General features: G+C 44.4%; 1 protein-coding gene across 1 annotated transcript in view; it reads right to left on the bottom strand.

Moving 5' to 3' along the window:
* The window catches only part of LOC143293611 (uncharacterized), a 68486-nt gene that overhangs the window by 5741 nt on the left and 38709 nt on the right, over positions 1 to 24036 (bottom strand). The window contains exon 2 of the mRNA XM_076604697.1: positions 6931 to 7189. Coding sequence (XP_076460812.1) covers positions 6931 to 7189 — 259 coding nt within the window. The remainder of the gene's footprint in view (positions 1 to 6930; positions 7190 to 24036) is intronic.

The raw sequence follows: 24036 nt of genomic DNA, 5'->3' as shown, positions 1-24036 counted from the left end.
AAGGACAGATTGGAAGAATGGGTCCATGCCTAAAATCTTAATCCTTGAATAAAAAAACGTTTTGAGCTCTTGAGTTCTCTCTCTCTCTCTCTCTCTCTCTCTCTCACTCTCTCTCTCACTCTTTCTCTCACTCTCGCTCTCTCTCACTTTCTCTCACTCTCTCTCTCTCAATCTCTCACTCACTCTCACTCTCTCTCTCACTCTCTCTCTCTCTCAATCTCACTCTCTCACTCTCTCTCTCAATCTCTCTCTCTTTCTCAATCTCTCACTCTCTCTCTCTGTCTGTGCCACTTCTCTTTCTTCCCTTCGCCCTCTTCTTCTGAGTTAATCGCAGATTTTCAATACTGTCCCTGCTCCCGACCCCTCCTTTTCCTCATCACTCCCCCCCCCCCCCCCAAAAAGAAAGGAAACTGAAAGGAAAGAAAAACACCAAACCAAACTAAACCAAACCAAACCAAAACACAGACTCTGGTTACAACTCTTGTTATCACCAGCCACTGTTTAGTCTGGCACTGGCCAGAACGACCACACCACAATCCCGGCCTCTTCCTTCACCCTGCTGCAGGAACAACAACAACAAAACAAACACCAGACAGTCCGTGTGTGTGGTCATCATTCCCACCAGGTGAACCAGGGAGATGGGGGTGGGGGTGGGGGTGAGCCAGCAAGTCCAGCCAACTCGGTCAGCAGAGATGATGAGAGAATGGACGGTACGGGGGGGGGGGGGGGGGGGGGGAGGACTAGGACGAAGAATGTTTATGATGGAACAGGGAGTGTACCGTTGGGGGTGGTGATAGGGGTAGAGGTATGGAGGGGGCGGCAAGGTGGGGGAACGTGGGTCGGGGTGAGTGTGTGTGTGTGTGTGGGGGGGGGGGGGTTGGGGGGGGCAGGGGGGGTTATGATGGACAACAGGCCTGCTTGACCCATCGTAACTCGAGCGTAACGAAGCGTTGGAATGGCTTTCAGTGTTGCCAGTCAGAGAGTGGCACCGCTCTGAGTGCTGAACCACCAAGTCGGAAACGAATTTTTCAGCAGGAAGGTCAATGGGTAGAACTTGCACTTGCAGCATGCAAACGCCTCGTTCGCTCAGGCACTGGGTCCACCACTGTTTGCAAGCTGCTTCTCAGTAATCCTAACTTTACTTCCTTTACTTTGATGAAGCCTTATGTACACGAAAGTGTGTCTTCACAAGTGACTGAGAACGTCGATGTTTTTGACTTTCTGTATTCATTATCAGTTGTTTCGCTTCTCAGTTTAACGACTTCTCTTTTACGAAGTCCTTTAAGTAATTTCCTGTAATTGTATTTAGAATTTTTCTTTTTCAAATTTTACCCTCATTTCATCCTCATTTGTCCAGTTTCCTCCAACCCTCCATTCATTCACATCTCCCACCCATTCTAACCAATAATACTCAAATGTATTCATAAATACTGTAACAAAATGTCTTCAATCACCGATATGTGTGACGGGACATTAAACTTCTTCTTCCTTGTTCGCCTCCCATTAGATAAGCAGCCCGGTGTCCTCGATGAAGGCTGCCGTCCGTCGCAGCTCCTCCAGGGTGCCGTACAGTTTGGCTTCCACTGCTGTCGGTGTTGGCCAGTACTTCCTCCTGGATGCTGCATGCGTCCTACAGTTTTTAAGGATTGGGTCGGTTGTCATTGATCCCTCACCACAAGGGCACTCTTCACTCTGTCCAATGCCAAATTTTGTGTGCATGTGATGGAGCAGGCCTGAGGACTGGGACATTAAACAAAATTCCTCCTCCCTACTTTACTTCATACAACCGCTTCTACCGGGAAGGTGTTGCAGGGAGATGAAGGTGGCGACCTGCGGCAACACGGGAAGCCTTGATCTGCGTCATGTTGTACCGGGGAAGGTGGCAGAATGGTAAAGACATTTATCTTGGGCCAGTACAGTGTCCGTGAGGGTTTGGGTTCGATTCCTGCTTTCGCCCTTTCTCCCTAAATTTGACTGGAAAATCGAACCTAAGCGTCTAGTGGAGTGATGGCCTAGAGGTAAAGCGTCCGCCTAGGAAGCGAGAGAATCTAGTTCGCTATCACGGCTCGGCCGCCGATATTTTCTCCCCCTCCACTTAGACCTTGAGTGGTAGTCTGGACGCTAGTCATTCGGATGAGACGATAAACCGAGGTCCCGTGTGCAGCATGCACTTAGCGCACTTAAAAGAACCAACGGCAAGAAAAGGGTTGTTCCTGGCAAAATTCTGTAGAAAAATCCACTTCGATAGGAAAAACAAATCAAACTGCACGCAGGAAAAAATACAAAAAAAAGGGGGTGGCGCTGTAGTGTAGCGACGCGCACTCCCTGGGGAGAGCAGCCCGAATTTCACACAGAGAAATCTGTTGTGATAAAAAGAAATAGAAATACAAAGAGAAATACAGAAATAGTCATTCGGATGAGACGATAAACTGAGGTCCCGTGCTCAGCACGCACTTGGCGCACTGAAAAAGAACCCATGGCACATGGCAACCTGCGTGTTGTCAAAGTCCTCTGACAAAATTCTGTTGAAGAAATCCACTCTGCTAGGTACACAAATACCTGTGCATGCACTCAAAGCCTGACAATTCGTTGGGTTATGCTGCTTTCAGACATAAATTATGTCTAGCAGATGTGGTTTAACGTCTTTGGATTTGTTCGAACGCAGCGACAACACCTTCTTGAGAAACTGAAGTGGATGACCATCGACTGCGTGGTCCCAGATTTCCCTGAGTCAACAGCGTAGTCAGCTCTCGGAAGAAGCCGGCCACGGGCCGAACTCCCCCCCCCCCCTTCCCCCCTCCCCCATATTCCAGCTAGTGAAGCTTAGCATTTCCCGTTAGCTGTCACCCAGGTAATTAAAAGGTAGAGACAAACACGGGTACGTAAAATAAAAGGTAGAGACATGTAGGTGTAAATAAAAGGAAGAGACAAACACAGGTGAAAAAAAGGTAGAGACCAACACAAATAAATAAAAGGTAGAGACAAACACAAGTTAATAAAAGGTAGGGACAAACGCAGGTAGATAAAAAGTGGAGACAAACACAGGCAAATAGGATAAAGGGAAGAGACAAGTACAGGAAAATAAAAGGAAGATACAAATGCAAGTAAATAATAAAAGGGCCACACACAGGTAAATAAAAGGTAGAGACAAACACAGGTAAACAAAAAAATTCAGACACACACAGGTACCTAAAAGGTACACACAAACAAATCGAGAAAAATAGTCCTCATAATATACAATCTGCTCGGCAGTTTTGAACTCTGAGCCTTACATTTGGAACGATATCCCTCTTTCGCGTAGCCAAATCCCTGCTCTCAGGGGTTTTTTTTCGGGTCTGGCCTTTTGAAAAACTCACCTCTTTCCAAACTTGAACATCCCTTCTTACCCTTCCCTCTTTCTATCCATGCTTTCTTCGGCCTTGTTATCTACATGTAATCAGAGGATTTATCTATTATCCTTTTGGTTCCGAGCTGTGCATGCGTGCGAAGTTGTGACTGAAAGCGCTTTGACTCCTCTCCGCATAAGATTTAAGTGCAAAATGAAAACAATATTTATTTATTCATTTATTACTATTTATTTATTTATTCATTTATTCTTTTCCTTTTTTTTCATTTATCTATTTGTTTGTTTATCTATTCATTTATCTATTCATTCATTCTTTGCAAGCAAGCGAGAAACATTCACAACGAAGTTACTGTTCCTGTTTACCACTAGCGAGTGAACGCCCCTGGTTTTATTTGGATTTTTGTCTATCCCAACATGACGTCTGCGTGTTGGATGGATCAGGCAGATGAAAATCGTGTGCGTGGCTGTATTCATAAAACTGTCCAGAGCAAGTTATTTAGACTATATACTGGCAAACTGAAAATGGAGCTTGTCTTGTGTGAATTAAAAATAAAGTTGCGACGATTCAGATTTCGACGGAAAATTTTGAGAGTAGAAAAAAAAAGAAAAAAAGCAAGGTTGAAGAAGAGGTAGAAGAAGAAGAAAACAACAGAAAAAGAAAGCGAATGAGAAAGAGAGAGAGAGAGAGAGAGAGAGAGAGAGAGAGAGAGAGAGAGTAATGATGATGCGCCGGAATTGCCAAAAAACAAAACAAAAAAAAAACAAAAAAAAAAACCGTTACCAAAGTCATGCGATCCCTCTTTCTTTCCATTTCGCCTTATTTTGCTTAAAATTTTTTTTAAAACACACACACGCACGCACACACAAAAACTTTAACGCTTCAAGATTTCTACGTGAAGCTCTGTAGTCTTAATGAATGACAGTGGGGTGTCGAAAACCTGATTCCAGGTTAATATCAGTTTGCCATCAGTGTGTGTAGCGTTACGACTTTGCTTATGAACGTCGATGCTAATTGGCAGCCGGAAGTGGCCACCTTTTTTGAAAGTCGTATACTATAACCTCACTCCAGCTTCACTTCCTATCGTGATGTGTGAGTGTATGTGTGTGTGTGTACGTGTGTGTGCGCGCGCGCGCGCGTGTGTGTGTGAGAGAGAGAGAGAGAGAGAGAGGGGGGGGCAGACAGACAGACAGAGACAAAGACGAGCAGAGACAGAGACAGACAGAAGAACACACACACACACACACACACACACACACACACACACACAGAGCGATACGCAACAACAGATAAAAGATCACAGAAGCCAGCACAAAACAAAAAAAAACAAACAAAAAAATCACTATCAGTAGCTCAAGGAGGCGTCACTGCGTTCGGTCAAATCCATATACGCTACCCACATCTGCCAAGCAGATGCCTGACCAGCAGCGTAACCCAACGCGCTTAGTCAGGCCTTGAGAAAAAAACAAACAAAAAACAAAACATAAAGCCTAGTTGTTCATGCACTGCATGTGAAGCAGGCTAAATAACCGCATTCTGATAACGTTCACAGTCACAAACATCATTTCCTTTCATCCACAAATACAGGCTTCCGTGTTCCACTGAGTACCAGTTACAAGGTGTCAAAGTGTGTGGACTGATCCATATACGCTGCACTACATTTGCTTTAAAAAAAGGAACAGATGCCTGACCTTCACGTTAATTCAATGCTCCGGTAAGGCCTTCAGAGCCCACCCTAGATACGTGGAGTGATGGCCTAGAGGTAACGCGTCCGCCTAGGAAGCGAGAGAATCTGAGCGCGCTGGTTCGAATCACGGCTCAGCCGCCGATATTTTCTCCCCCTCCACTAGACCTTCAGTGGTGGTCTGGACGCTTGTCATTAGGATGAAACGATAAACCGAGGTCCCGTGTACAGCATGCACTTAGCGCACGTAAAAGAACCCACGGCAACAAATGGGTTATTCCTGGCAAAATTCTGTAGAAAAATCCACTTCGATAGGAAAAACAAATAAAACTGCACGCAGTAAAAAATACAAAAAAATGGGTGGCGCTGTATAGCGATGCGCTCTCCCTGGTGAGAGCAGCCCGAATTTTACACAGAGAAATCTGTTGTGATAAAAAAACAAAAAAACAATACAAATTCAAATACAACACTGCAATACAAATAATCACACAAATAAGTGAACATGAAAGATATGTGGGAGGCAGTTTATTCAAATACAATAAGAATTTAAGATAGATGGGCCTCGTTCAGCGTACTTGTGCGCACCCACACACACACATGCACACTCGCACAAGCGTGCATATGCACACACCCACCCACCCACACACAGAGTTCAGGCTTCAAGAGAAAGGAACATAAACATGGACGTACGATCCATACCCTTTCATACGGCCCCCTCCCACACCTCGCCCCCACCGCCCCCACGCCCCCCGTCCCTCCCACCCCCCTTCCCCTATCTCCTTCTCCCTTTACCCATTTGGCCTACATTTGGCAATCTCTGTCTAAGGCATCGAGGGAACACTTCCACTGTTTGTATTAAAGAAGATGTAATGCTCTGCACAGTTTTAACCGCCGTTGTAATGTTTCGCTTCGCCTCCAGGGAGGGAGGGTAAGAGTGAGGGTGCCTGGAGGAAAATGGGCGTGTGTGCGTGCGTGCGTGCGTGAGGGTAGGAGGAGGAGGAGGCGGAGGGTTGGGGGAGAGGGTGGGTGGGAAGGTGTGCTTTTAAGCCGAGATAAACATACGCTTGGCAATTAGCAGAAGTTTCCACATTTTGCCGTGTCCCAGTTTGTGGGTATACTGGGTACAGACACAGACACACACACACACAAACACAGACTCACACACAGACACAGACACAGACTCACACACAGACACAGACACAGACTCACACACAGACACAGACAGGCAGACAGACGGACACACACACACATGCATGCGTACATATATATGTAAACACACACACACACACACACACATGTATTCACACACAACACACACACATACACACACAAACAATTAACACACACACACACACACAGACGCACGCATGCACACACGCACGCACACGAGCGCCCCCGCGCGCGTGCACACACTAAAAAACTAACACAGAGATACAGCGCGTGTACACACTGAAAAACTAATACACAGATACACTCACACACACAGACATATAAACACACAGACACACCTCTGATTCAGATGCCTTAATCAACGCACGGTAGTAGCCCTCCACCGCTTCCCAGCCTATACCCTCCCACCTACCCCCTTCCAAGCACCACACACACACACACACACACACACACACACACACCTTTCTCAACTCTGCTGATCTCCACAACCCCCCGCCCCTCACCCCCACCCACTCCCCAACCGAAATTGCATCCAACCGCCCCCCCCCGCCCCCCCGCCCCCATCCCCCAGGCCTCCCTCCCACACACACACCATTCTCCCTCCAAAATCCTTCCCACTACCCGTGAAAATGACCCCCCGCCACGTCCCCCTCCACCCACCTCACGCCCATCTCCACCCCCCCAAAAAAAACAAACAAGCAAAAACAACAAACAAACCACACACACACACACCTGCAGTAGTCATTGGCAGCCCCTGTACCCTGGACGTCGGCCCAGCCTTGAAAGTAGGTCGGGTCGCCCAGGTCGGACAGGTCGTAGCGACGTGGCGGAATGTGGTTGGACCCCAGGGTGACCACCTGCACGTCGTAGGGGTCGTCATCGCCCAGCTCGCTCTCCAAAGGGGCCACGGACTGCGGAATGACGTCATGCATCCGCACTGACGTCCCAGAGGCCACCAGGGCTTTGGTGACGTATTTGACGTCACCAGGACCTGGGTGGTAAAAAGAAAAGAAAAAAAAGGAAGACTAGAAAGGTTAGAAGTAAGTTTTTTTTGTGTGTGTGTGTGTTTTTTTGTGTGTGTTTTTTTTAGGAAATAAAGTGGGTTAGTGTGTGTGCATTCGTATGTCTCGCTGTCTAATTGTCTGTTTGTCTGTCTCTCCTCTTGTTGTTTTTCTTTTTTTCATGATTATTATTATGAATAGAAATTCGATCATTATCATCTTCTTCTTCATCATCGTTCTTGCTGTTGCACACACGCGCACACACATACATAATCAAACACATACACACACACGCACATACATACGCGCGCGTGCACACACACACACACACACACACACACACACACACACACACAATCCCACGAAAACAACAACAAAAACAAACAAACAAACCAACGAAAAACCCGTCATAAACCTCCCAACAATAATGCATCAACCATGCACCATCAGACAGCAGCACAATCAGTAAACTGCACGGCACTTGGGTGAGAACGAAGAATGACGAGCGTGCTTCTCTGTCTGTGTGCATGCACTATCCCCTCATCTTCATCACGCCGCGCCATCACTTCACAGGAAGGCAAAACCACATGCACGTGCAACGCACCACTGAGAACGAACTCAGAAAGCACGGCAGGGTAAAAGGGGTTAGGCTGGCGAAAGATGACGAAGAAGGGGTGGGGCAGCAACGGAAGAGAACTGAGGTTGAGTGATGGTGGAGGGAAGTAAGGGGTGGGATGGGGGCGGGGGGGGGGGTAGGGGGGAGGTGGAGAGAGAGAGAGAGAGAGAGAGAATGCAACTGGGAATTGGTGATGAAGTGGCCAGATGAAGGATAGAAGGAAGTGTGGGGGTGGCGAGCAAGGGAGGGGGTGGGGGTGGGGTGGGGTGTGTGTGGATACCCTGGTAAATCAATCATCGCGGTTCTGGCCACAAAAGCCTTTGGATCCAAAACCTTACAAGAAACCATCGCATCGAGTGACGTGAGCTGTGATGTAAGCGACCAACATCCAGACGAATTAGACTGGATAGCTAGCACGCACATTCAAACCATAATTCTTAGGTGGCGCCCTCTTTACTGGGTAGAATTGACTGGTTAAAATGACTTACCCGGAAGTTGTAAGTTGGAGTTCTCCCCAATGAGAGGGCGTCCTGAAAGAATTATGGTCCCACACATTGTGTTGGGAATACATACGGACCCATCCCAAAATTCTTATGGATTTTGAAAGCCAGGATATTCATCGTTTAAGACTGATTTGCCAAGACAGCTATCACGCACACTTTAAACCATAATTCTTTCGGGTCTCCCTTTCATAGGGTAGAACTCCGATTCAACTTCAACTTCCAGGTAAGTCTCGGTTTACCAGTCAGTTCTCATTGAACTGACTGGTCCCTACTCAGCCGATCACGTACGGCGCAGAAAACTCGTCAACCATGCCAGTGGCTTTCCAAGAACGGAATTCCGACACGCTTCCGAACAGATCATACGTCAGGTCGGGGTTGAACTCGAGTCGGCAATATCTACATTTCTTTACCTGTGTTCTTTTCATTCAGTTTCGTTCTTTAGACGGAAAAATCGTAAATATGTTTAAATAACATTATAATATGATTATACACAACATTTATTCCCCTGTCAAGAGAAGTAAAGAAGGTCAGTCAAAGAGTGGAAGGGTAGAAATGTAGAGTATATTTTACAATGTTATAAACCAATTTTTCCGTCTTATCAACGGAAAAGTACTGGGTAAGAAATGTGGACATTGCCCAATGTGGATATTGCCTTACAGTCCGGAACTGTTGCCGATAAAATGAACTTGAGAGGATCAAAGAACGCTGCCACTACATACACTGGGGTCAGGCTTTAGAAAAGACAGTCTGCAGTGCTGTGCTGTTCTTTCTGGACAGTGCGAGAGATGGTGAGGAGGAGACGGGAACGGAACACTCTTGGAGAACGCAGTCTCTATGTCTAATGATAAATTATTTTGACACTTTACGGGAACGAGAGATGATGAACTGGAGACACAAGCACCTTTAGAAACACAGAGGATTTTCTGATGATCAATTATTTTCACATTTACTGGCACAAGAGGATAGACAGGAGACAGGAGCACCTTTAGGAAACATAGCATGAGAATTTTTCTGACGATCAATTATTGTGTAGTTCTGTTATTGAAGCTTTCGATTCCACTCTTTCATGGGAAAAAAAGGCGTTGACGTCGGCCATCTGTTTTCGTTTCACACAATTTTCCAGACATTTATAGGCTTTATTTCTATTGTATGTATTTTTCTCCATCGCTCTCTGTCTCTCTCTGCCTCTGTTTCTCTCTCTTTCATTCTCGGTTTCTCACTCTCTCCCTTCTTCTCTCTGTGTCTGACGCTAACAGCACGCCCGCGATAGTGCACTGCAATTATCACATACATGTGTGCATGCACATAACACACACACACACACACACACACACACACACACACACACTTACTTTAATTTCCTCTAAAACATACATCAACACCGCTTTCCAACACTAATGTTCACAAGCATCCCCTCTCTTTCACCCACTACCTCTCTTCTTTCTGTCGAATAACACTATTCGTGAATAGACGTTAAACCGAAGATCTCACACATACAAACACCGCATCCACCCCCTACCATATACACACTTATAATAAAACCGCAGCGTAAACCTAGATATATAGATATTTACACAATCCTAGTGCTGATCGAATAATGCACAAGGTCTATCTCTCCAACACTCTTCGTCTCTCTCTTATTCATTTTCGGTTTCTCACTCTCTCCCTTCTTTTCCCTGTTTCTGACATTGACAGCACGCCCGCGATAGTGTGTACCTGAAGTTTTAAGCACTGCAACTATCACATACATGTGTGCATGCACATAACACACACACACACACACACACACACACACCCTCCTTTCCACATAACACACTTTTTTTTAATTTTTTTAATTTAAAAAAAAAAAAAAAACCGCAGCATAAACCTTCAAACAATAACGCCGTGATTTTGACATACACAAGGCAGACCTCAACTGAAAACGCTTCGTGCGATGAACCTGCCTTCACACCACTGACACCATCTTCTACTTTGGCTCCCACTGTGCTATCACTTCACGGGAAACGCTGCCCTCCAAGACAAATTACATGCACGTGCACACACTGGGGACTAACTCAACCCAGAAAAAAGCAGGGTAAAAGGGGTCGTGGAGAGATGAGAGGCCTGGAGGGGGGTGAGGCGGGTGTCAGGGGAGGATGGGGGGCAGGGGGAGGCGGGCGGGTGGCAGGGGGGGGGGGCGGGGGGGGGGGGGGGGGGGGGGTGATGAGGGGGGGCGGGTGGTGGAGGAGAAATGAGGTGATGGTTGAGGGAGACTCCAACTGGGAGTAAGTGATAAAAGACATGCAGGGGTGGGTGGTGGTTGTGTGTGTGTGTGTGTGTGTGGGGGGGGGGGATGGCGATGGTTCCCTGGCAGATCAATCATATACAGCGTAATACACGGCGTCCGGCACAAGAAACCAGTGATCAAAAACCTTGCTCGCCAGCTGGCAGTACTAGTTCTCAAGGCAAGGCAAGAAGATTGTTTCATGTACCCCTCCTGGGGGCTCAGAAACATTACACATCGACGTCTCCAACACACATCATATAAACAAAAAGCGTGATATCAAAAAGTAAAGAACAAACAAATAACAACAAAGCCCACACGAGCAATCAGACAAATACACATCATGATTTCCCATCATTTTGAAAAAAAAGAAGAAAGAAAAACAAAATAAAATATTTAAAAAACAACCAAAATAACAATTTTTTGATTCCCTATCAATGTACAAAGTTTCATTGAAAAGAAATGCGAATAGTACAGACCAATGCTTTAAGTTTTTAGAAAAACACAGAAAAACAGCATGGATGACTACACACTGCTAAATCACTGACAAGCCCTTGCACCGAGACGCCAGCACGGTCTATTCATCTGATCGTCGCTTTCGAAGCCGGAATTCCGTCACGCTTCCGACAGGTCGAGTGTGAGGTCGAGGTTGAACGGTTCGAGTATGGGCGCAATAGCCGAGTGGTTAAAGCGTTGGACTTTCAATCTGAGGGTCCCGGGTTCGAATCTCGGTAACGGCACCTGGTGGGCGGGTAAAGGGTGGGGATTTTTCTGATCTCCCTGGTCAACATTGTGTGCAGAACTGCTTTTGCCTGAACCCCCTTCGTGTGTATACACAAGCAGGAGATCAAATACACACGTTAGAGATCATGTAATCCATGTCAGCGTTCGGTGGGTTATGGAAACAATAACATACCCAGCATGCACATCCCCGAAAACGGAGTATGGCTGCCTACATAGTGGGGGTAATAACGGTCATATACGTAAAAGTTTCAGTAGCTTTCAGTTTCAGTAGCTCAAGGAGGCATCACTGCGTTAGGACAAATCCATATACGCTACACCACATCTGCCAAGCAGATGCCTGACCAGCAGCGTAACCCAACGCGTAAAACAACACGTAAAAGACCACTCGTGTACATACGAGTGAACGTGGGAGCTGCAGCCCACGAAGAAGAAGAAGGGTTCGAGTGTGCAGTGTTTGGCATAGTTGCCGATAAAGTGAGAGGATCAAAGAACAAACACTGCCGCGACACACCTTGAGTAGAAAAAAACACACAAAAAAACACAACAAAACACGTAGAGAAGACAAACCTGTAGTACTGTGCTGAGATGGTGATAAGGAGTTGAGAACACCTTTGTAGTATACAAACTTATTTTTTCTCATAATCAGTTATGTCAATATATTACACAAACCTAGGATAGGCTTTCAGTCAAGGCCTGGCCAGCGCGTTGGGTTTATGCGAAGGAGAGTTATCTGCTGCCTTTTATTATTTTTTTGTTTGTTTCAAAGCAGATATGGCATAGTGTACATGGATAAGTCAACACGCTTTCACACTTCTTGAAACTCAAACTGAAACTGATCAATTGTGTTGACAATATACTATCGCAAGAGATAAACGGAGTTAAGGAGATGGGACCAATTATTTCTTTTAACATTCTTACTGTCGCAGGGAATGGCACAAAGAAGATGGAACGCCTTCAGAGAAAGAGACGCTGATAATGACCGTCTGTTTTCTTTCACCGCAATACTTTGATGAAGTCATAGCAGTTTTATTATCATGTTCTCTCAGGCTCAGACACTGTGCTCAGGTGATGATTTAGATTCTCAGACTTTGTTTTTGTCTGTCTGTCGCTGTCTCAAAAGCTCATGGGCATAAATACCCACCCACACACATTCACTCACTCTCTCTCTCTTTCTCCCTCTCGCACACACACACACACACATCGCCTTAACCACCCTCCCACCCACCAACACCCACCCCCACACAAAAAAACACAACCTGCCCACAAGGATAGTATGTTATGCTTTACACACAAGACTGGTTCCAGACTGTTAGCATAACGGACAGGAATGCAGACCACCAGCGTTCTTCTTTTTTGGCACCATGAGTGACCAGCAAGACCAAAACCTAGAGAACCGGAAAAAAGAAGAAGAAGAAGAAGAAGAAAAGATGGCAACCTCTCCAGGATTTGCTGTGCTAATTGGTCCGTAAAAGTGGCTGAGTGCACTCCGTCTCGCCTCAGTCGTTCATCTCGTACACGATAAAGTCCCGTTTTTCTTCACCCCTCCACCTCCCCTTCCTCCTCCTCCCCCACCCCCTCTCGTTATCCCCCCTTCTGCCCTTCCGTTTTTCCTCCCTCCCTCCCCCAGTCGTGTTTTAGCGGGTCACAAGGTACAAGGGAGGAAAATACGATGTTTTGGTTCTAGTTTTAAACCTGTCTTTCGTCCATCAGTGTAATAATGTATGTGACCGTAAGTTTGTAGTCTTGATTAATCTTTGACATAAATGAAGAATTTGCTGAGAGAGAGAGAGAGAGAGAGAGGGGGGGGGGGGAGGGGAGGGGCTGAAATTTATTTCAGTGATGAAAAAGATCGATCAAACCTACTATCCTTCAAAGACCCCTTTTGAGCATGTCTTTCACTGTTCACACACACACACACACACACACACACACACACACACACACACACACACACATGTATATATATATATATATATATATATATATATGGCAGGGAAGGTTTTACAAAGTAATACAATTACGGAAATATATATGCTTTGTAAGTTTAGCATCATATGAAGTCAAATTTCAAGACAGTCTAATATTACGCCAGCAGAACGTTAAACAAAACGAAAGAAACACACACCAACACGTTCTCAAAACACACTCTTGCCAGCGAAACGATCGGACTGGTTTACCGACGTTGCGAGCGCGCTTATTTCGAAACGGAAACAAAGTACAAGGAACCAGATCCGACATGTACTAAACAGACTCTTCAGAATGACTGGGCGATTTGTTTTCCATGTCGCCCTGGCACTAACCTCGTAAATTCTGATCTCAAGCTGTGCAACAGTTGCCTCTTTATTGCTTTTCCGGCCACTGCCGAGATTACACCACGCAAGGGGTCGCTTCCCTTTGGCAGCAAGTTAGATAACTCTGACAGGGCTTGAGAAGACGTTGGCCCTCGGAACTATTTTCCATGGGATGTATCCATATGCAAAGAGCATATATTTCTATGGGCTCTTTGCTGTGTCTGTGAGCTCTGTTTTCGAAACGAAATGAAGTTTTACGTTACCAGGGTAATGGGCTTTTAGCTAAGGCGGTAACATATGTTGATATTTGTTTCGTAAATCCCCTTTTTCTTTTTTCTCTTTTTTTTCTGAGTCGTGACAGAATCCATCATTTTCAGCTGACAGGCGGTGGTTTGTCGCCCTCTACTCTCAGTCTGCATTATCAATTTGCAAATGTCAGTTGTTCCCACAGATGAATATAAATAGATTTGATATCTGTCTGCAGTTGAGCTCCTTCTCCTCACCACTCTCTCTCTCTGTCTCTCTCACTGTGTGTGTGTGTGTGTGTGTGTGTGTGTGTGTGTGTGTGTTGTGTGTGAGGGGTTGGGTGGGGGGGGGGGGGGGGCGGCGGAGCAGGAGGTCGGGGGGCGGTGGAGACAAGAGAGTTAAAAAAACAACATGGGAAAAGGAATAAATCGCATACTGCACCACTCCTGTTTGTTTTTCATAATAGTTTTGAAAAGAAGTGAGGTATTAGAAATGCCACGAGTGCACGTTTGCTATAGAAATCTGAGCAAAAGTGTGGTGTTGTGCTTTATTAATCTTTTGTGCTTTGAGCGTGAGTAGATCAATGATACTTCTTTTTAAACGCTGAATCAGAGACATCCAGACACAACAACAACAACAGTAACAGCAGCAGCCGCAACTGCAACAACAACAACAATGGTAATGCTGAGAATGATAAAAATGATGATGATGATGATGACAGAAACATTAAATTGCAGTACCATACCATAAAGTCAAATGCGACAGCGTGTACCTTTATATTGCACTCACACACGCACACAAACACCCCCCATCCCACCCACCCCCAACCCCCACACCCACCCCACCCCACACACAAGCTCCTATTCTATTGACGCTTCCAAATAAAGGTGACGTAATGTCTGGTGGAAGAGATAGCGTCTACGGAAAGGTGTTGATGAGTGATGATGACTGGGGCAGGAAACGCCACGATAAAGACGAATCAGTGGAGAGAGTGTGTGGGAACGGGAAAGGAGAAAGGTTTGAGTCAAGGTGAGAGCGGGAAGCACCATCATTATCAACAATAAATCTTCTGTAAGGACTGAGAATAATGGCCTGCTCTTTTTCACCCTGTCCTTTCTACTTCTTGCTGCTGTGTATCTCGAGAAAAACAGGAATACTTCTGTGTATGCCTCAAAACTCGAAAACAATTTTTTTTAAGAAATAAAAAGAGGAAAAGCTCCTGGAGCCAGTTGCATTGCTCGGACGGAAGAGCCTAGTACGGTCGTAACTCGCTACTAACTGTGTGTAGTATGGAACTGACAAATGGCTTAGTTCGGTCAACGTAGGCATTTAGTCAAGTGTAACTGTCAAAAGGTTAGCGGAACCAAGCAATGCAACAGGCACCTGGTCGCTTTAATTCTAACCACGGATAGCAAAACTGGAAACTTGAATTATGACAAGTTACTAAAAATATAATGTAGCCAGCATAGTTTCAATCATGTTTCAAAGAAGTGACAAAGTATACGGACTATTCTATATATCCTGCACCACATCTACGCCAAATAAAAAGCAGATACCTGACTTGACACACGCATAAACCCAGTTCACTAGTCAAGCCTTGAAAGCCTATCCTAGGTTTGCATAAAACATTAATTAACGTGAAATAAAATAATAAATGAATAAACAACAACAACAAAATCAATAAAAAAAAAACAACAGATAAATAAATCCTTTAAAATATCATAAGATTAAAAAGGTGGAGATGGCAAATAATTTGAAAAAAAAGATAAGAATTAAACAAGGCAGATAACAAGCCTGACAAGCTCTCCAAATATTTCCCAAGCGATCGTACATCATGATTCATGCCTTGTCTCCCATATCTGAATATTTGGCGAAAACTCTTCGCTGGATTTAAAGTCTTTTTCCTGCACCTTTTCCCTTGTGAGTTAATGTCCTTCTAGGGTATTGCATTAATCAACGTACATATATCGTTCATTCCATTTTCTTTGACGGCTACAATTTTATCTGTATTTGCTGCACTTGGAAGAAATAATCAATTTCCTTTCAAACGAATAAAAGGGTGTGACAGAAACGAAGACAGACAGTAAGGGAACAAAGAGGAGGGGACAAATTAATATGTAGAAAAGAAGGAGCCTTCCATATTCATAACGAGGGGAAAAGTCCATTCAGTAACTACAGAACTGAGAGGAACCTTTTGAATGGCAAACAGTGAATGAAGAGAGAGAGAGAGAGAGAGAGAGAGAGAGAGAGAGAGAGTGTTCACGCAGAACCTTTTCATCCTTCGGGATTCAAATTCCCAACACGCTACAGCCTTCCACACCAAGGAAGAGGAACTCCTGGTGTGTGCTCCCCACACCAGTCCTTTGTTCCCTGACCCGGAACAGGAAGTGCGGAGGCCCGGCAGTAGTAAGTTTAAAGTCAAGGACACGGCAGGATCGCACTTGAGGGCGGCGATCAGAGAGAAAGGTGAATGTTAAGCACGTGCGGCCTGCTTGCAACAAAGACAGCTGTGTGTGTGGTGGTGTACGTACGTGTACGTAGAGAGTCTAATAGCGATCGTAGTTTCTCACGTTGCAACACTTTTTTTTTCTTTCAGTTTGCTGAGGTCGTGTGTCTGAGCATGTGGAGTATGTGTCCAATTGTCTGCCGCGTATTTCTTTGTTCAAACCGGCACTTTTTTTTCTTCTTTCTTTCACACTTGTAACTGAACCTGTTACGACGAAACAGGGGAGTGGGGGGAGGAGGGGCGGGGGGATGTGGGTGGAGGGGGGCGTGGAGGGGGTGGGGGTGGCGGCGCTATTTGAATTACAGCATTCTCGAGTTTTCTATCTTCATAAGTTTGTCTTTCTCACACTAAACTCCCATCCTCTGATTGAAGCGTATGACTATCTTCGCGGCAGTAGATTTAAGAGTGATATGTTAACGTTAATTTGTCCATAGTATGTTGAAAAGAGAAGAGTACTAATTAAACAGTTTATCTAATAACAATAATAATAATAATAATGACGAGAATAAGCAACTGAAGGAGTTAACGTGAAAGCAGGGCATCTAGTGGATCAGAAGATTTTCCTCCAGACTGGGAAGAATTTAATAAATGAATAAAACGAAAGCCAAGGAGAAAAAAACACATTTCGTTTGGACTGTACTTGTCTGAACTCGTGGAGGTCTGAACATGGTCGTAAGCTTCACCTCTCACTTTTATCTCTCCTTCCCGCCTTCTTAGATATTGTTCAAGAAGAGAAACTGTTCTAACTCGCCTGTCAGTCTAGACGTTACAGGCCCACACGCAGTATAGCCTATACTTCACCGGCTTCTTTACGAGGTATGAAAACTGAATCGTGAGAAACGTTTATGGGAGAGTGCTTCACGTGTTGGAGACAGAACCACTGGCGTTCACAGCTCTGTTTCCTCCACTTTCGCGGAACAAGCCAACAGCGTCAGTTTTCTCTCCTGAAACTGGAAGTGGATCATTCGCTTCAAAACAGCAGCTGTTGCCAATTCACCTAAAACAGATTCTCTGTTCAGGAAAGGTCTCTTTTGATGTTGAAATAGTCGCCCGCACAGTTATTTTAGTGTGTCTGATGACGGTTTCCCTTCATCTTCAGAAGCGGTACCCAGCAGATGATTAACAGCGTAAAGAAGTTGATAATTGAAAAGAACACGGCACAAAAATTGATGGATCTATTCATGGTCTTTTTTGGGGGGGTGAGGGGCGGGGGTGTGGATATGGGGTACCTTCAGAAATATTCATTCAGATATTTAATCAACACTAAGAGCGCGCGCGCGCGCGCGCACACACACACACACACACACACACACACTATAATGCGAACGCACACATCACTAGCCATCGTATAGTATAGCAGTACAGAACAGAAATACCTGGAGTATACAACAGAAAGCAAAACCCAGGGAAAAAAACCACATCAAACAAGAGCATCAACCAACACATGTTGTGCAGACCATCTGCACGATTTGTTAGGGGTGGGGAAGGGGAAGGGAGGAATGTGTTTATTCTGGTGTTCGTTTCGGGTAGGGTTTGCCCCCAGGATATCATGATCTCTGCAGGCAGCCACTGTTCCGTAGTCACATCTGTCAGTCAGATAAACAAAAGGAGCGGCACCACCTCATGACAGACTGCCTGTAATCTGCTACCCACCTCCGTCTGGTACCGCTGTAGGCGGCCGCACACGCCCTTTCATACTGCTGGAGGTAAAGTCCTAAGAAGTCTCTCTCAGTACACAGTTCACAGGTTGTGTACTCTTTCAACTAACTTCCTCTTATTGGAGATAATAAAAGATACTGCACGCTCAGTGTGTTTACAAGTGCATTTTCCCTATTATCTATCTATCTCTCTTATTTCGTTTTGCTTCGAGATTTTTCTTCATTTTGTGTAGAGACAGACAGAAAGCAGCCATTTGTTTTTAGATTAAAGGAGTTAGTTCTGAATATTGTAGTAAAAAAATAATTAAAAAAAAGAAAAAAAGAGAGAGATGGAAATCGGGATGCGGGAAGAGGGAGAAAACGGGCGAGATGGGTGTTTTCTGAATTAACAATCTAGATGAATACAACATAAAGGGGAACTGACTGCCTATAACACTATCTCTAAGACAAAGGAGACGGAGCTGCGCTGTTTAACACGTACAGCCCGAAAAGACCATTACAGTTCTGCCACCTGGGACAGCTTAGTTATGTTTTTGTTGTTCTTTTATTGTTTATTTCTCAATGATATTTCAAACAAACGAAATAGTCATTGATTCATCGTAATAATGAATGATTACGCCCACCCCCACACCCCCCTCCGCCCCCCTACCAGATTTATACCGTGGGCAATGTTTGCAATTTACCATTTACATACCCTCCTTCCCCCCCTTTCCTTCCACCCAGTTTCGTAAAGATCACGTTCTTGTAATGGAGTCTCCCGTCGAACTGATGGATGAGTAGGCAGGCTGGCTTATCTGCCGGTGTGTGTCCTCATATGGGAGAAGAGGCCGATTCTGGATGCACCGCACTTCCCACAGGTTTCTTAGAAAATGATACATACCAATGGCATAAAAAATTGATTTATTTGCAAAACTAGTTTAAAAAACTAGAAGAAAAAAAAGGAAATGCTTGAAGGAATTTGTGACGGGGAATGGCCCAGTTTGAACTACACATCTCTGATATTATCTCTGGTATGATTTAGGGTTACCAGCTGACATCAAGATCCCTTGGATAGATCTGTCTCCATGATGCCTCTGCACTAAATCCGCAAACCGAGTTCAGCGAAAGGTTTACTGTACATTGGTGTCATGGACTGGTTGGTTTCGAGTAGTGCTGATGATGTACATTACAAGAAACCGCTGATGTGTTTCACTATTTGTTTGTGAGTCCTTGCTTTGAAATTGTCAGACGAAAGTGTTTATCTCGATATTAAGAAACTGCCTACACTCTATTAAAGTCTACTCATTGTTTTCTTTTTAAAAAAATTGAAAAAAAGAAAGAAAATAAAGAATATCGTTAAAGCTCAAAGGCCTTGTGTCTTGTATTTGTAGTTCTTTCCACCAAAGTTATATCTGTTGTTAATAGCTGAGGATGAATTACTTATTAATGTGTATTTGCACGTTTGCGTAAATGGGCTTATTTGTTTTGTTCGTTTGACATCACTGTTTTTGTTTGCATGGTATGTGTAAAAGATGTATGTATATGTAACCTTTTTTTGTAACCACAAGAAATAAACGTTTTGCCCCGTCTTGCCTTGCCTTGATTCTTGTTAACCACCCCTCCCCCCCAAAAAACAACAAAAAACAAACAAACAAAAAAAACACACCCAAAAAGAAAACAAAATACAACAAACAAACAAAAACGGGGCTTTTAGGAGATGTAGGTCAGAGCTGATGACACATATTACAGATAATCGATGAGATAATTCTAGGTCGTTGAAAGGGTCCCTTATGAGATATAGGTCACACACACACGGGTATCTTATGAGATATAGGTCACAGCAGTGTGCGTTTCACTGAGCCATGCTGCACATGCAGAAAAGAGGAGTAGCATTTGCAGTGGGGTTGTATTGTATGATAGTCGTGTCCGACAAAGACCACCAGAACAGCAGAGGAGCCAACTGCTGTCCTGACTATCTGGGCGATAATTTGATTATAGTGGTGAGTTTCCAAGAGGGTTAAGAGGGTTTTAGGACAGTCGGCGTTAGGGATGGTTCCCAAAGACTAACTAGCCCCCAAGGATGCAGCACTAAGACCCAGTGGAGTCTTGCCTCCCAGTTTGAGAGTCATAGTCCTTCATAAAAGACTAAGCTGTAAATGACTTCCCATTGCAGTGAAGAAACCACTTAACCTACATTAACAGCTCTCACTTTGCTGTTGGCCCAACTATAAGCTTATGTCAATCTGTGATATAAGCCAAGCGTTGGCCTGTGCAGTGGGGTGGTCGGTGGGTGGTAGGAAGGCCGGGTGTATACTGACTGACCCTTTACGCAATCACCTGTGACAGAGCCATTGCCCCTGGAACTCATCTGTGCATCAGACTACAGATGGATTATGTAAAAGTCTGCACAGTTTGGCACAAGGTTTGTGCAGTGGGCTAAGCCAGACCCGCTTCAGAAGCGGTACCCAGCAGATGATTTACAGCGTAAAGAAGTTGATGATTGAAAAAAACATGGCACAAAAATTGATGGATCTATTCATGGTCAATCTGTGATATAATCCAAGCGTTGAGCTGTGCAGCGGGGTGATGGGTGAGTGGGGGGTAGGAAAGCCGGGCGTATACTGACTGACCCTTCACGCAATCAGCTCTGACAGCGCCTTTGCCCCTGCAACATATGTCCATCAGACTCCACAGATGGTTTCTGTAAAAGCCTGCAATCTGGCACATCACGTGTTGTGTAGTGGGCTAAACCAGAACCCCCACCTCCCATCCCCCGGCCCCCAACCCGTATAGATTTAACTACCTCGGATGATTTTGATGAAATGCCAGATTTACGTTCTTCGAGGGTTCACTCTTGGTGCATATCTGAATAATGCATTATATCACCCACCATCCCGCGTGTTTGTTTGTTTGTTTTTTTGTTGTTGTTGTTGTTTGTTTTTTTGTTTGATTTGTTTTTTTGTTTGTTTTTTTTGTTTGTTTTTTTCCTTTCTTTTTCAATTTCTTTTTATTTATTCTTTTTTGTTTTGTTTTAGAAAGCGTTGGGGACTGAGGGAAAATAATGGACAGGATCTTTACTAACATCACACATGGTCAGTGCAAATGTCAGGAGCCTGAGACATACCTGTATATCAGACAAAACGGGCTGAGAAATAAACATTGTTCTCTCTCTCTCTCTCTCTCTCTCTCTGTATAATGGGTATCATATTTACTAACATCATCAACATGATCAACATAGACGGCAAGAGACTGAGGCATATATCTGTCTGTCTATCCAGACAAAAGGAAATGGTTCATACTGCGGTATGACTGCTTTCTGTGTGTCTGGAATCAAAGGCACGAGGGATTTCCTCGCTCAGGTCTGTAGTTCCTTCCCACCGGTCAGATATACAAGGACATAACATTTGGTTTTGAGATGCATGATAGCTGGCGAGTACACGGATGGTATTGAGGGGAAGATTATAAACATAGGTGGCTCATGAGTAAATAAGCCTGTGTAGTGTACATCGTGAAGGAGTGGAGGGTAGAGAGAGAGAGAGACAGACAGACAGACAGACAGACAGACAGACAGACAGACAGACAGATAGACAGAGGCAGAGAGAGAGAGAGAGAGAGAGGGAGAGAAAGAGAGACAGACAGGAAGTGAAAATGTGATTTGGTGTGTGTGTGTGTACCATGTCTGTATGTCTGCATGTCTGTATGTGTGTATGTCTGCATGTGTGTGTGTGTGTGTGTGTGTGTGTGTGTGTGTGTGTGTGTGTGTGTGTGTGTGTGTGATATTTTGTTCAGAAGGTTGTCTGTGAGACACTGCCAGTCTTGAAGAAATTTTGTCCGTAAATCATTATATACAGAACAAACAAACAACAAATGGTATTCATCTTCTAGTTCACCTTGGCAAAAAGGACAATGCTTTAAAACATCATTTTCAGTGTACCTATTAACATTGTTATTTAAAGGAAGCACATTAAATCTGGCCTGAGACAACGCCACTCTGAAACAATATTCATCAGCATTTGTTATGTATTTTTTCTTTTTCAAGTATAACTTTTCAAATATAACTTTGAATGATCTGTAGCATGAATATCTGTCCCTACCACTAATAGTACCCGACCATTCTTGAATGAAGATATCTATAAGTGTTTGCTTGAAAGTAATAAGAAATCCTTTGACATCACCAACACCTTGTTGCAACCACACAAAATTAAAACCTGTTGTACATAATATTTCTCTAACTTGAGAAGCCCAACACTGTTTTCCATTTAAATCTAATACAAGCAACATCTGATAAGCCATGTAAGGCAATCTGTTTTGATCCATCTGTAGTATTCTCAACCAGTGCCTTATAACATTTAATAACGAGTTAACAAATAACGGATATCTACCAAGATCACCATAAACCACTTTGTTTGGCACTCCCAAGAATCGCTTACATACTAATAAATGATTTTTTTTCTACAATCTCTAGTCTATTCATACCCCAAATTTCAGATGCATAGAACAGAACAGGCTGTACCTTTACATCAAATATTTTGAAAAATACTGCATATGACATTTCTTTATACTTTTGCCCTTTTGCCTTTCACAACAAGATGTTCGGTCCCCCTTTTGGGACTTATCTTTAATGTGAATGTATACCCTAAATAACAGTATTCATTTACTACTTCTATTTCTTCATCAAAAAACCACTTCTCATGCCTACCTAAAAACCCGCCTTTTCTGAACACCATTATTTTTGTCTTCTGCACATTAATTTTCAACTTCATCACCTGACAGCATGATTTAAGAATATTCAATTGATTTTGAAGTCCTATTGGAGTTGTTGATAATAAAGCAATATCATCGGCAAAAAGCAATATGAACAGTTCCATGCTACCTGGTATCAACTGAACCCCATGTCTACCTGACACAGACATACGTTCAGCAATCTGATTGATGAATGTACAAAATAAAGTAGGGCTAGAGAGAGAGAGAGAGAGAGAGAGAGAGAGAGAGAGACAGAGAGAGAGAGAGAGACAGAGACAGAGAAGAGCACATTATTTCCAAAAGGTTCCAGCCATACATACACTGGAACCAGAAAGCGGGAAAGAATGAAAGAAAGAGAGAGAGAGAGAGAGAGAGAGAGAGAGAGAGAGACAGACAGACAGACAGACAGACAGACAGATAGACAGAGACAGAGACAGAGAGAGAGAGAGAGGGGAGCACATTATTTCCAAAAGGTGCCAGCCATACATACACTGGAACCAGAAAGCGAGAAAGAATGAAAGCCAGAGAGAGAGACATAGAGAGACAGAGAGACAGAGACAGAGAGAGAGAGGTGGGGGAGAGAGTGGGAGGAGACCGAGCGAGGTGATGGCTGAGAGCGGTAAAGAGAGATCTGACAGCCAGCCGAGCCGAGAACTGAACCCGACACGAGTGGGGTTACTAATGAAAACACTGGCAAGGGGGTCAGGCTGCTGCTCATTTTACTGATGATGTTGGAGGAAGGTGGCAGAATGGTTAAGACGCTCAGCTGCCACTTAATTCTTGATAAAACTAGCTTTCTTCCACAAGACATCTCTCTCTCTCTGTGTCTGTCTCTCTCTCTCAGAGTCCGTGAGAGCATGGGTTTGACTGAATCCCGCTCTCGCCCTTTGTTCAAAGTTTGACTGGAAAATCAAACTGAGCGTCAGTCTAGTCTTCCGGGTGAGACGATAAACCGAGGTCCCCCCCGCGTGCAGCACGCACTTGGCGCACTGAAAAAGAACCCATGGCAACGAGAGTGTTGTCCTCCGTCTGGCAAAATTATATCCACTCTGATGGGTACACAAATATATAAGCATGCACTGAAAGCATGACAAACGCGTCAGTTGGGTGATGGTACTGTCAGGAATCTGCCTAGCAGATGTGGTGTAGCGTATATGGATTTGTCTGAACGCAGTGATGCCTCCTTGAGAAACTAAAAAAAAAACCAAAAACAAAACAAAACACAACAACTGAAACTTTACTAATGCGGAAACGGGGGTGGGTACCTCCGAAGTTTCACGAGTAAAAC

This window comes from Babylonia areolata, chromosome 1, assembly GCF_041734735.1.
Source record: "Babylonia areolata isolate BAREFJ2019XMU chromosome 1, ASM4173473v1, whole genome shotgun sequence".
Lineage (NCBI taxonomy): Eukaryota > Metazoa > Mollusca > Gastropoda > Neogastropoda > Buccinidae > Babylonia > Babylonia areolata.
The sequence above is the reverse complement of the archived record's forward strand: the minus strand, read 5'-3'. Positions and strand labels throughout refer to the sequence as shown.